Raw genomic sequence first — 13,359 nt, 5'->3', positions numbered from 1 at the left:
ATATTAGTTTTCCTTCATGGAAAGGTATGAGGAATATTACATTTCTGTTCGTGTGACAGCCTAAAAATCACTGATGGATTCATTCCACTCAAAGTCTATTTATGATTTAGACTAAAAACAGAGAGATAGGATGCCCAGGTATCTCTAGTATATACATGACTTACAAAATTAAAAACAAAAAAAAACATCCAACACAAAACGTTCTATGGGACTACATGGTCTTATTTTCTTAGAAACTGGTATTAAAAATGTCAACAGAAGGATTAAGCCTCACTTAAAAGAAGCCACATGGACCTTGAACATTTTTTCACATCTAATCTCAAAGCTGGCTAGCTTTGCTGGCTGTGTTTATGTGCAACTGAAACGCTCCTTAAGAAATGTCTTTGAACATGCATTTTGCTACCTATAAAAACGATTCAAGAATTTTATGTGCCATCTCTCTTTTATTAACTTCAATAGCACAGAAATCAACTACCATGCTCATTCCCTTCATTTTTGGTATCTTTTTTTTTTCCTTTAATCCCTTACAAAGAACAGCCCACATAGCACACTAACAAAGAGGGCAACTTTCTCCAGCTCTCTTAAGGACTGCTAACTAATTTGCGTGCCTGCTTTAAGTAGTATGTTTCCTTGATTAGCTCTCAAGCAAAGTCGAACAAGTTTCTTGCCACTCACAGTACACGAGGCCAATGAGGTTTGGAAAAAAAAAAAAAAAAGCTGCTGAGTGTCCTAACCTACACCTGCACCTCTGAACAAGATGTCAGTCCTTATCTCCATGGTTTGTGACTTCAGGATCTGGAGTTTAGGTTAAAGTCTCACTTCTCCCAAACCCATTGGAAGAGGATCATTAAATTTGGAGCTATGAGACCACAACACAGTTCAGAACTCAGTGTGTGTCCTGGGGTGACTGTATGATACTGCAGTCCCTATCGTCGGGCTGTGCCTTTAAGCCCGATCGGGGGGAGGGGGTGGAAGGCAGTGAAATTCCTTCGGCGGCTGTGTTCAAAGAACACAGATAGCTCCCACGCTCTCTCCCCAGCTCTCAGCTCTGCAGCAGGGAAGACAGTTGCATTCCTTTGCTTTTTAGCTAGCTTCTCGTCCATTAGCTGAAGTAAGAAGTTTTCCGGGGACTGAGGCTTCTTCTTTTACTCCTAGAACTGTTCAGCTTTGCTCCGGTCCGGAACACCAACACCGGGAGGTCCCACACCGAGGCCCGGAGAGGGCCCACGCCGCACCCCAGCTCCGGAGAGAGCAGAGCCACACCTGCAGAAAGGACTCTGAATCTACCAGGTCTTTTCCACAGCGAGAGGTTTTATTATCTAACATTTTTCATTTTCTTCTCGTGCCTGCGTGCACCCTGCTTGTTAAATAAACAGAGTTTTTTTTCCACTTTCCTCCAAGGAACTCCTTTGAAACCTGTGGGGGAGGCGTTGCCGAAACCTGCCTTCCATTAGAGGATACGTTCATCTGAGGACGTTTCCTCCTAATTTTGTCAAACCGAGACAATGTGCAACAGGTAATGGATGTCTACTTGAATCTCCAGCTTAGCCAGCACTCTCCTTCTCCTATGCCATTACTTGTCCATTTAGCCTGGCCGATAGGGAACAAATTTCCAAAGACATAGACAATTTTATCATTCACATTCTTTAGTGTGAGGTCATGATGACAGAGGGACTTGAATCCTGAAAATACACTTCCAGTTTGCCCACTATGTTCGCTGATATTATACTGAATTATTCAGATTTCATCAAAACTCTACGGAGGCAACATTCAGAGTTAATTAATCTCTCCTGATCAAAGATAATTAGCTTCAACAGGGAGACTGTCAGCTACAAAGACATACCCAAAGACAACTGAAATAGGCTCTAGAATTCCTCATCAAGGGCTTTGTTTTGTGACAAAGTAAATATTATTTTAAGGGAAGTTTTAAATCTCTAGTGTTACCTCCTATGCGTTTCATATAATTTTCTGCTGGAGATGTTGGAATACACAAAATGAAAACCCCATTGTGTTGCAGCTCAGCTAGCACTGGCAACAGCCAAATACTGCCAGCCCTGCATCACCCTTTCTTACTCGTTCCACCCTAAATAAGCACTTGTGCAGCTGCTCACAGAATCATATCTGGGAACCAGTCTGGATGGAAACTAACCACCTTTCCCTTTCCCTGGGTTAGTTTCACCAGCTCAGTTTCTCAATATGGTTCACCATGTGGCTGGACAAGCAGCTGTGCAGACCAAGGAGAGAACAGTGCAGCAACAAGATGCCAAAGGCAAAGAACTGCTGACATGAAACCACCAGCTTAAAGTGTCTGTGGAGCAACAGAGCCTGGCACTGCCACGAGCCAAGGGGAAGGCAGTTCACAATGAGGTACCAGAGCATTTCAAAATGCAAAAGCAACTAATTTTAAAGAATAAACCAGCACACTCTATGTTGAATACCATAGATGCAAATAACCCACAATTCTTTCATTTCCTTCTCCTTTTAGGTGAAGTGCTAAAAAGTGGTCCCTTTTCTTTAGTGACAAGTTTCAGCTATTTTACTCTTTCTATAAAAGTGTCAAGAAATCATGATGAGGGAGGATTCCCCTAGGATAAGATGGTCTGCAGCCAGAACATTCCAAAAAGCCCAGCTTAAAAAAATCAAAATACAAGTGCTAAAAAACAATCTAAGTGCCTTGGCAGCCTCCTGAGCCACTTAACTTCAAAAAGGCCAGCATAAGTGCAGGATGATAGTGCAGGATCTGCTTTCATTAAAAAAAAAGCCAATTATGCAATAAGTATAGCTAATTTTCACCACTACCTCCTCAAAGAGTTTACAGGCTACCAGCAATACAGGACTGAAGACCTCAGGCAGGCATCTACAAGCAAGCATCTTAATGAGATATCCTACAGCAAAAATGTTATTTTTACAGAACTAACACTATGGAAAAGGTTATTTAACCTTTCCAAGAGCTCTCAATTCAGCACACGCAGCCTTAACAGTGGCATATCTGGATCAGTGCTTAGCACGGTAGTACAGCAGGTCTAACAGTTCATTCTAGGGGTTTTGTGACACAAGTTATTTTGGTTACAATTGTCCTAGACCTTTGCAATTCCCAAGAAAGCCAATGGAGCAGTGAAATTACATAGCAGGCCTTGTTATCATTTGCTTTAATTGCCATTCTAAGTTGCATTTGATTAAAAGCAACTGCTATATAGCAACTGTGCGTTGACTCACATGAAAGAAATTAGTGCTTCCTTCTATCTTGAAGATAAATGACTGCAAACCAGGAGAAGAGATCCACTAATTTTCCATTAGGAGAAATCCCGTGTAGCTTGTATTTTATAAACACTGCTGCATGTAAAGATAGCACAGGTTATAAGCAGAGAGCTGTCCCAAAGATATGTAGAGTCTGATCAGGAAAGCTGTAGGAGAGATCTGAAGAGCAGAACCTACCATCAGGTTTCATCCCTCATGCCTGCGGAGGCAGAAAAGCAGCTTCCTGGAATTCTACAACAGCATCTTAATAGAGCTGCTGTGGAGTGCAGCAAGACCATCCCTGCTCAGCGATTGCCAGCTTCTCTCAAAACTCAGAGAAAGAAAAGCACTCAAGTTTTCATCATTCTGAGGAGCTATTTGCAGTTGTGTAATATATCTAGTGTTCCCATTCAGTGACTTTCTGGGAACGCCTCCAGATCTACCACAGGCCATAAACAAGTCAGACTGCTCCAGAATCAAGTATTTTCATCATCAACCTTGTTAAGATGGCTTTTTCATCAGATGATTCCAGACAGTCTACCAAGTCTTTTGAGGTCTAAAGGACTGAAACTGTCTGGTCCCTTCATGCTTTAGTTCCCTCAACACTAAGATACCATAATCTTTCACTACCTCTGCCTAGAATGCCACCTTGACTTGTGCCACCTTCACTTCATTGTCAGAATGCATCCTGACACTTACTCCCATCCTGCATAATGTGTTCTATGCAGTCTTATGGTGAGTGTCAGAAAATTGAACCAAGGTAAAGCTGCCAGAACCAAAAGGTAGTTCAACATCTGGGTGAGTTCCTCTAATTCAGCCCCCTACAGCTACACAGATGTGCCCACCACAAAAGAGGACAGAGCAGGCAGACTTCAACACTTTCAGTTTCTTTATGGCTTAAGCTGATCCAGATGCCGCTCTTTGCTTTCCTCCAGGCCTGAGAAACAGAAGTGATAAAGCTACTCACTGTTTTTTGTCTAATAATCTGGTATAATTGATAAAAATCATAGCAGAGATGGCACAGCAGGGAGGTAAGAAAAGGGAGTAAGTCAAATGAGAGAGAAGTGCATTGTTGTTAACACAAGGTCTGAACTGTTCATGGAAGCACAATGAGAACAGGATTACCTACAACAGCCTCAAGTATTCATGGAATTTCATAATTATTTGTTCAAGGTCACATAATGGGTAGCAAAAGCAAGCACAGAGAGTTCTGACTCTTCTTCCATCTTAACCACTTTATTATTCCCTTACAAGAATCTGATAACCCTGGGGGAAAAAAAATAATGTCAGTATATCCCAGCTGGATGAGAACACAGCCAAACACTATTTTCTATTTCTGGTACTCAGCCATCACACTGACTCTAGCTCTGGCTGCGGGTATCAATTGTGAAGCTCAGGTCATTAATATGAGCAACAGCAAAGCCCATTCTTACCACATGGAGCCTCTCATGCTGTCAGCAACTGAGATGATCTAGTGGCTCACAGCTGGGAGAAGGGGGACGTCCGTCTTCTCTTTGTCCCACATCTGCCTTCTCCCAGCAGCATGGTCTTCCCTCTTTAGCTCTTTTAGCAAAGCTGTTCATGAATTCTACTCTCAGCAGGCCCTTTGACATGTTAAATAAATTTGCAAAGGTGTCAAGAGAGTATCTGAACTTAAGCAAGGCAGGCAGTTTGGTTTCTTCCAGCAAGAACCATCCAATATGCCATCAAAGAGCCCCCTCTGTGAATGGAGGGTTTGGCTGAAAACTTCCAGATGTTACTAAGAAAGTGACAGTGGGGCCACTGCACTCATGGCCATGACCAAGTTTCAGAAATTATATTAGAACAGGCAGATTTTTTAAGAACTTAGTAAATAGGACTACATTTTCCAGAATAAAGCTTAAATACAATTTCCCAGGAAGAAAGTTTTATACATCTGACTGGATTTGAAAAAGGCTGCCCCACTCACCCATTCCTGATGACTTTCCATACAACCCATATAAAGTGTAAAGCATCACACAGGTTCAAGAAAACATTTCTAATTCAAAAAGAATGGAGGGGGGATTAAAAAAAAATAAACTTACTTTTCCCTGAAATGTAAATACAACAGTAAAACTAGAATTAAGAAGGCTGGGAAATCATCTTGTACAAGCAAAATAGAAGTTCACATAAATTACATCACCACTCAGGGCTTTCTCAGAGGCCTGATGAGCTGAAAAGCATAATTGCAGTAATCTGTATTTCCAGAACACAGAACTTTCAACAGTGGCTAAAATTTCAGCACCAGGTCTCCTTCCTTAGCGTTTAATGGAGCACCCTACTTACCAAATACTTTCTAATCAAGACACACCAAGACAGTCTTCATCTCTGGGCACCATCTCTGTTTTCAGACTGGTGCCCTGACAGTTCTGTCAAGGAGTAAATTCCCTGAATTCTTTTCTCAGATCAGGATCAGCTCTGACCTCTGTATAAGATAGTACACACTCTGTTTTTATCTGGCTTTCACATGAATTTTGTAGCTTGGTTCCTTGCTTTATGACCCACAGAAGCTCTGGAAGAATGTAAGCAAAATCCTTCCAACTATTTTAGCACTAAAGCAGGAGGCAAAGATTAGTTAGCAACATAAACGTTACTACAGCAAATCCAGTGTTCTTGGACTGAACAGACCTGAGTTTGCAATGCCAGCTATTTAGATGTCTGAGTATTTGTCAGAATTAAGTCATATTTAAACAGAGGGCGCTGTGTGCTTTGTATCTCATACCAGCCAGGTTGAGGAGGGTCATTTTTTTTTTCTTAAAAAGCATAAAACCTCCAATCCTGAAACAAACAAAAAGTTATCAAAATGTTATCTACATTTGGCCAATATGAGCATTATTTATTATCACAGCACTGCTCTACACCTAATTATTGCACCTTCCAACTTCCTCAGATTTTCACTATTTGCTTTCACCTTTCCATGCCAGTTTGAATATTAAGAAGCAATCACATGATCCAATCTCTTGGAAGTCAAATAGTAGACAAGAATTCTTACTTAATTTTATGTAAGTTTTCAAGCTGCCTCATTTTCCAATTTGATACCTTTTTTTTTTTTAAGTGGATCATACCACACAGAAGGTTTGGGTCAACTCTGCTGCAGAATATAAAGCTTTTAATATCCAAGAAATGCACATGGGAAGTTTAGGCACTACTCAGATGTATGGTTACTTAAAAACCACAGGAAGGGCAAGAAAATACTTGTACTCCAATTTACACACTTGCTAGGAAGATTTGTAAGGTTTGCCATGTAACAGTTTTCCACACTTCAGAATCAAGAGAATCAAATGGGCTTTCAGAGCTACTTCTGATGCAAAGCAAAAGCATTTAGTATGCAATTTTGTGGGACACACCATAAGGAGGATTTTGGAATTCTGTTTAATGTCCTTCCAGCACACACTTGAAGACAGCAAGTGCCTCAAAGCTATGCAGCCATAATTAGTTCAATGAATCACTTGTGGTTCTCCTTATAACTGTGATTCCTTCATATCTCAATTTCCTCATGTCAAGTCATCAACAGCCATCCAGGAACTCATTTCCCTTTTTAAGATTTAGCTACTTTCTTGCAACTGCCTTTAAGAAACTATTTCTACTAGGAATCAGATCTGAGGACAACACCAGTTCAAAGATGCACTGTAGGAACACAACTGCACTTTTTATCCTGTGAAGGTGCAATACACTCACATACATCACATACCTCACATTCCCAAAGATCTTATGCAAGGAACGAGATACACTGGACCTGTGCAGAGTCCTTTACCCAGACTAAATGGCCACAAGAAAAGTGAAAGTTATTTCATCAATATGGGCTCAAAGTTTTCCAAGATGCACAATTGTGAATTTTAGTTTACAGTTCCTTTCCTTTATGTTTCTGGGCAGCTGAAAGACTTTTGAAAGTTTCACTTAAGAAGGAAAACAGCTATGAAGCTTTCACCTGAACACATCAAGGGTCAATACAGGTTTCTAATCATCCATACCCCATGCCATAGCTACTCCTCCTTCTGTACTGTACTGAGAGCTTCACCAGGAACAGTCAGCAAATGGAAGATGTTCAAAAGACATCAAGTCTTCCCTAATTCACACAAGGAGAAAGTGAAACAGGAAGAATAAGGAATATCTCAATACTTGACAGAAGTATAATTTTTTCCAGCTATCTGAACGCAAAACAGTCCTTTGCAAGGTCAGTATGGAGTTAAAGAATGCAATGTCTGAAGTCAGTGTTAGATCTAACAAAGTATGTTAAGTCTATGGCATGATCTTCTCCTTTAATATTAATTAAAACAACAGTAGCATCAGAAAATAATTAGAGCAGATAACTATATTATAACTGAAAAAAATTTAAGACTATGTACTACTCTTGAAAGACAGCTGTGTTCTTTGGCCTATCCTCCCCTGTACCCTGTCCTACTAGATAACCCTCTAAACTCCTTCCTCACTAAGTAATTGCATTTACACTGAGGAGCAACTCAGAACTCAACTTCTACCCCCATGAAATTATGTAAACAGCTGATAACTGTTCCGTAGGCACAAGAAATCTTCTCTTTGTACCCCATAATCACACATAGAAAATCTACCACTTATTCTAGACCCCAAAATGAATAAAACAACTAAGATTAAAATTGATGTAAGCAGTGATCATAATGTTCACACACCTCACTAATATTCTGCATCCTAATCCTTTTTTCCATATCCAGAATTTGTGCTAATCTCTGCAGAAAGACTGTAAAAGCCTGTTATTTAAAACATATCATAGGGGCAGGTACAGAAGACACAAACAGGATGGCTGGTTAGGTGTGGCAAAACAAGACTCAAAACACAGAATTAACTTAATGTTAGGAGGAAAGGTTCAAAAGCAAAATCATGAGCCTATGCAGGGTCTTGGGCAAATGAAGTATGTTGTTTCAACAGCTGTGTTTGGTTATGGTCACTATAACATTGAGAGTGACACATCCAACAAGCTGGCAAATACCATAGCTCCAAAGAGTAACAACTGTCAGCACACCCTAAAATAATTGCTCTAAACTATGGTTAAGAAAATCTTACAAGTACTGCCCACTGGCCAGACAAAGCTCTTCTTGCTAGGTGTTTACATAAGATGCAAATAATAGGGAACTTGACAGTCTTTCCATCTTCAACCAAGACCTTTTAGAAGGGATAGCTAGAAATAGCATCTTCCCTTATTGATGTTTTTCTCTGAGTTTGTCTAAGTAAGTACTTAGTCCCAAGATGAAAGACTGAAACTGTAACTGCTTTTTTGACACAGCATGGAAACTAACCCACCGGATAGAAAAGAGAACATCAGGGTGCAAGTTGCACCTCATTAATAACACACTGCAGCAGGTGAGAAGTCCCTTAAACCTCTTAACGTAACCTTGGGGAAGGGAGCATTAGTCCACACTAGCTGTGGGAATAACCTGGGAATATCAAGATGATACTCAGAAGGAAGGACCCAAAAGTAAACAGAGCCTTACGGAGCCAAGAGCATCAACAAAATCAAAGCAAAGGCAATTTTGACCTTAAAGAAGCACTTAAGAATGCTCTAGGTTGCACAAGCAAACAGCATTGGATGATTAATAACCTGAAGCATAATAATGTTTATCTTGTTGCTGGATGACAAATCAAGGACAAATAAGTCAACTTCCTTTCATAAATGATACTTCGGTCTTTAGCTAACAAGTTGCTCAGTTAAGAGCATTCCCTAACCCACCCCAAACATCCCAGATAAAGCATGAAGACTGATTTAGTATGGCTTTCGGACAGAACTGTCTCTCTCTAACTTACTAACAGACCATCTGGTCTGCAAAACACACCTGCATCCCTTAGGGAATACAGGTAGTACACTGCCGATAGCAAAATTCCAGCCCCAGGTTACCAGCCAGCCTTCTGGGCTAAAATTACAATTTTCCAGAGCCTTTAACAACTACTCCTCCTAATTTGTCTCTAACAAACACTAAACATTGACACAGCTGGGTATGGATACAACTAAGATCACCAGGTCACAACTCACACTGTGGTGTTTTCACTAGAGCAGCACTTCCCTCCCACTCAGCATTTAAAGACAGTGTGTGTCAAAGAGAAATGAAAGTAATATTCCAATACAACACTTTCCATCCACTATTCTGATTTCTCCCCTGCCTCCCCCCCTCCATATTTTGCAGGAAAGAGGAAGTAAAATATTTACGAGTCAGTCTTTTTTTTCATATTATTCAGGAGAATATATAACAAGAGTAATATTGTTTTAAAAGATACTATTTTCTCACTGTTTTAGTTCAAAGTCTCATTCATGTGCAGCCCTGGACCCATACAGTAACTTTCTTCCCTTCTCCTACACGAGACCCGTCAAACACATTTGCCAGCACACTTTGAATCATCCCCTTCTGCCATGTTGCCCAAAATGTTGTGTATGCGTGATACACATCTTTAAAGAAAGAAACCAAGTGAAATCTCAAACTGAACCTGGCAGGGGACGCAAAAGAAGGGCTTCTACATGTATGCTACCCAGAAAAAGAAGGCCAAAGAACATGTTACCCCCTGATAAATAATGCTGGAAAACTGGTAACAACAGATGAGGAGAAGGCTGAGGTACTCGACAACTTTTTTGCCTCAGTCTTCAATGACAACCTCTCTTCCTTGCACCTCTTGAATGGATGGCTGGGGACTGGTGGAACAAAGCCCCTCACACTGTAAAATCAAGTTCGTGACCACCTGAGGAACCTGAATGTGCCTGGGTCTATGGGACCCAATGAGATGCATCACAGAGTCTTGAGGGAACTGGCTGATTTAGTTGTCAAGCCACTCTCCATAATATTGGAAAAGTCATGGCAGTCAGGTGAAGTCCCAGGTGATTGGAAAAGGAGAAACATAGTAGCCATCTTTAAAAATGACAGAAAGGAGGATCCTGGGAACTACCACCATGCCAGCCTCACCTCTGTGCCTGGGAAGATGTGAACAGATCCTCCGAGAAGCTGTGCTAAGGCACATGGAAGACAGGGAGGTGATTCGACAGCCAGCACGGCTTCACCAAAGCAAAGTCCTGCCTGACCAACCCAATGGCCTTCTATGATGGGGTGACTACAGCAGTGGACAAGGGAAGAGTTACAGATGTCATTTATCTGGACTTCTGTAAAGCCTTTGACATGGTCCCCTACAACATCCTTCTCTCCAGACTGGAGTGATGGATTCAACAAGTGGACTGCAAGATGGGTAAGGAATTGGTTGGACAGTTAAATCCAGAGGGCAGAGATGCTCCCAGAGTTAAGCTAGTATAGAAGCCACAGCAGCCATGTATGCTAAGCACTGCTCTTGAACTCTTAGAAGTGCATAAAACTCCAACTGGGTATTTAGGAATCCCAGCCTTAAAGTTAATGGCAGCTACAGAGTGTCCTTGAGAAGTTACACTAACAGTTGCTCTGTTTTGCTCTACCCTAAACATACACTTCTGACACCTGTAGGTGAAACCTCATTGCTGCATCTCTCCACAGAAACTGTCACTATCAGTCAAGAGATGTTTGTGAACTGAAAGATACAGAACATATTGGGTCACCTGGTCTGACACCATTCATGGCTGTGCACAATGGCACAATTTACCCCTTCCCTCCTTACCACCACATCCATACTCAGCAGATACATCTCCCTCCCTCACATGCCCCCTTCCCAGGAACTGGTTCTGGAGTCCATGACTATGTGCTTTCCTGTCACTAGACAACCACACGTGAAATCTGTTTTGGCCAGCAATTAGCACAGTAACATTCAACAGATCATTTGACTGTGGTATGACTGCCTCTCTACATTCAGGCTGCATTTTTCTGTCCAGTCCCTTCCACTGAGGATATATGAGTCTGAAAGTTGTGGGTCCCCCAACCCCTCCGTTGCTTTGAACTGCTTACAATGACAGGATTGAACTGTTTGTTTTAAGCATTCAGAAATCCTTAAATTATCATGACACTCCCAGTTTTCTTGCATCGAGCAGCTGAGAAGATATATTACTAAAAAATCTCTGCTCCTAAAGTGCAATTATTTCACATTTTCAGTTCTGTTGTGCTCACTCTTACAGCAAAAGAGAACATCCTGTCACAATTACTAAGGGATTCAAATGGGAATTTTATACTTAATCAGATGCATCTCCTTACAGCCATATCCTCTATTTCTTTCTCTTAAAATGCAGAATACAACAGCAAAAGGCATTCTTTGCCCTGGTCATCCTGCCCCGCAAACAAATTAAAGAAGAGGTCAGTTTTGCCACAAGTGTGGTCACAGTAGCAAAAGGTTTTATACTTGACTTTTCACTCCTGCAAAAGCGTCAGTAGTAGGAATGTTGTTTTCTAATCAATGTGAATGTTACTGGAACAATTAGAGCTAGACTAAAACCAAATTAAACCTTCAGTACTTCTGCCCTTTAAAAGTCACTTCAGTCATTAAAAGCACTCACCTCAAGTTCACACTTGAGAATTTGTCTTTAGAGAGACTTAGAGCCAGGATTCAGACCATCCTGCTCTCAATCCTTATAGTGAAAAAAATGTAGCACTGGGTGTTCTAGAGAAAACTGCCTACTAAAAAAAATCACCAATTTGATTTCTGTGCTCGCACGTAGCAAACCATTACCTTACCTTACATAGCACCACATAGCTTGGATCAGTCAGACTATGGCATTACAGAGGTGGTACAACAGACTGGGAATGACTTTTCTTTTTCATAATTTTGCAGGAAAATAGCTCCAGTGTGCTGAGCGCCTTCAAGGCATCTTGCAGTTCAGTAAGTTCAGACTTTTGAGCTCAGATAATACAGAGAAAGAGGGTGATTTGCTATCAGTGTGTTCAGCTGAGCCTCTCAATTTGATTCCAAGTATCGACACAGTACACAGATCCCTCAGCATACGATCCTTGTGTTAGTAGAGCGCACAGCAGAACAATACCTCAGTCTCTATCACAGCCTTACACTTGCTACAATTAACACATAAGCATCCTCGATAAATATTTACTCAACTGGAATATCCTATAACTGATGACTCAGTTTCTGCTCCTATGAACTCCTACAAAAGTTTCTGCTCCTAGGAGAAAAAGCCTAATACGTCAGGCTTCTCCCTGCAGCATTCACTTGGTCCTTGCACAAGCCTGAGAAAGAATAAAACCAAAAATTCAGGAGGGAGAAGGCCATACTTGATCTCATGGACAATCCCCTGTTTCCTGTTCATACAGAACAGTGTTTATGTTCATTAACATAGAGCAGGCCCACATTTCAGAATAAGTACTTGCTCACAAATTAGGGTTGGGTGGCCAACAGCCACCTCCATTCCCTGTCTTTGCCCCTAAGTGGATGTCTGCTAAAACACGTTTAACAAAAGAGAAGTTATAGCTCCACTTCAAGTTAACATCTGTTGATTTTTTCTCTAGGAACTCTTTATATTCCCACCTGGTAATACGTAGCTCAAGTAACACAGATCCTGTGTTTACCTCAGAATAACATCGACTGTACCGAGTCAATGAGCCAAAACACGACTCACATCTTACAGTATTTCTAAAGAAAAGCAAAACTTTGCTAATTATTGCCTCCTTCACCACTCCTGCTCCAGCTCCTGTACAATCAACCTGCACAGTCAGCACATGCAAGAAGGGAAAGGGCAGAGAGTCAGTTTGATAGGGATTGCTAAATGCTCAGGCAGAAACTAGGCTTCCTCGCTTAACCTTCCTCCTAATGCTCTCCAAAATTAAAACGTGGGACTGATGCCCAGTAAACCAAAAGCCAATTATCAGCAAACAGGAAAAAGAGAGTTAGGCAACGGAAGGATGTAATGGGGAGGGAACATTTCACCACTTTTCAGAATACACCGCATGTTATAGCCACACTCGCTCCTCACCCCGCCAAGAGGAGCTGCTCCGGCCTCACGAGGTGCCCTAGTTTAACACCGATTTTCAGGGTGTTATTCCTCTTGCAACTCTCACCTTTAATCTGCCCCAGATCCTTTGTAGGCACAGAAGTAGTTTCCTGGGAGAGGAAACACCACCTGAATCCCCCAGGAGACAGGCACAGACCCCTAGCCCCATGCTTCCTCTCGCCTTCCTACCAGCCCAAGAGAAAAGTGCTCAAACTCCCCCTTGCCTCAGGGACTCCCCT

At 41.5% G+C, this 13,359-nt stretch overlaps 1 protein-coding gene across 3 annotated transcripts in view; it reads right to left on the bottom strand.

Moving 5' to 3' along the window:
• UVRAG (UV radiation resistance associated) overlaps window positions 1-13,359 on the bottom strand; it is a 100,266-nt gene that overhangs the window by 86,324 nt on the left and 583 nt on the right. Inside the window, exon 1 of one of the 3 annotated variants that reach the window (XM_019283881.3) lies at window positions 3,436-3,521. The exons of the other annotated variants lie outside the window; for them this stretch is intronic. Within the exon in view, the coding sequence (XP_019139426.1) occupies window positions 3,436-3,438 (3 nt within the window). The 5' untranslated portion in view covers window positions 3,439-3,521. Of the gene's footprint in view, window positions 1-3,435; window positions 3,522-13,359 lie in introns of those variants that run through there. 3 annotated transcript variants of the gene reach the window in all.

The sequence above is a fragment of the Corvus cornix genome, chromosome 1 (genome assembly GCF_000738735.6).
Source record: "Corvus cornix cornix isolate S_Up_H32 chromosome 1, ASM73873v5, whole genome shotgun sequence".
Lineage (NCBI taxonomy): Eukaryota > Metazoa > Chordata > Aves > Passeriformes > Corvidae > Corvus > Corvus cornix.
Note: the sequence above shows the minus strand (reverse complement) of the source record. Positions and strands in the feature narration are given on the sequence as shown.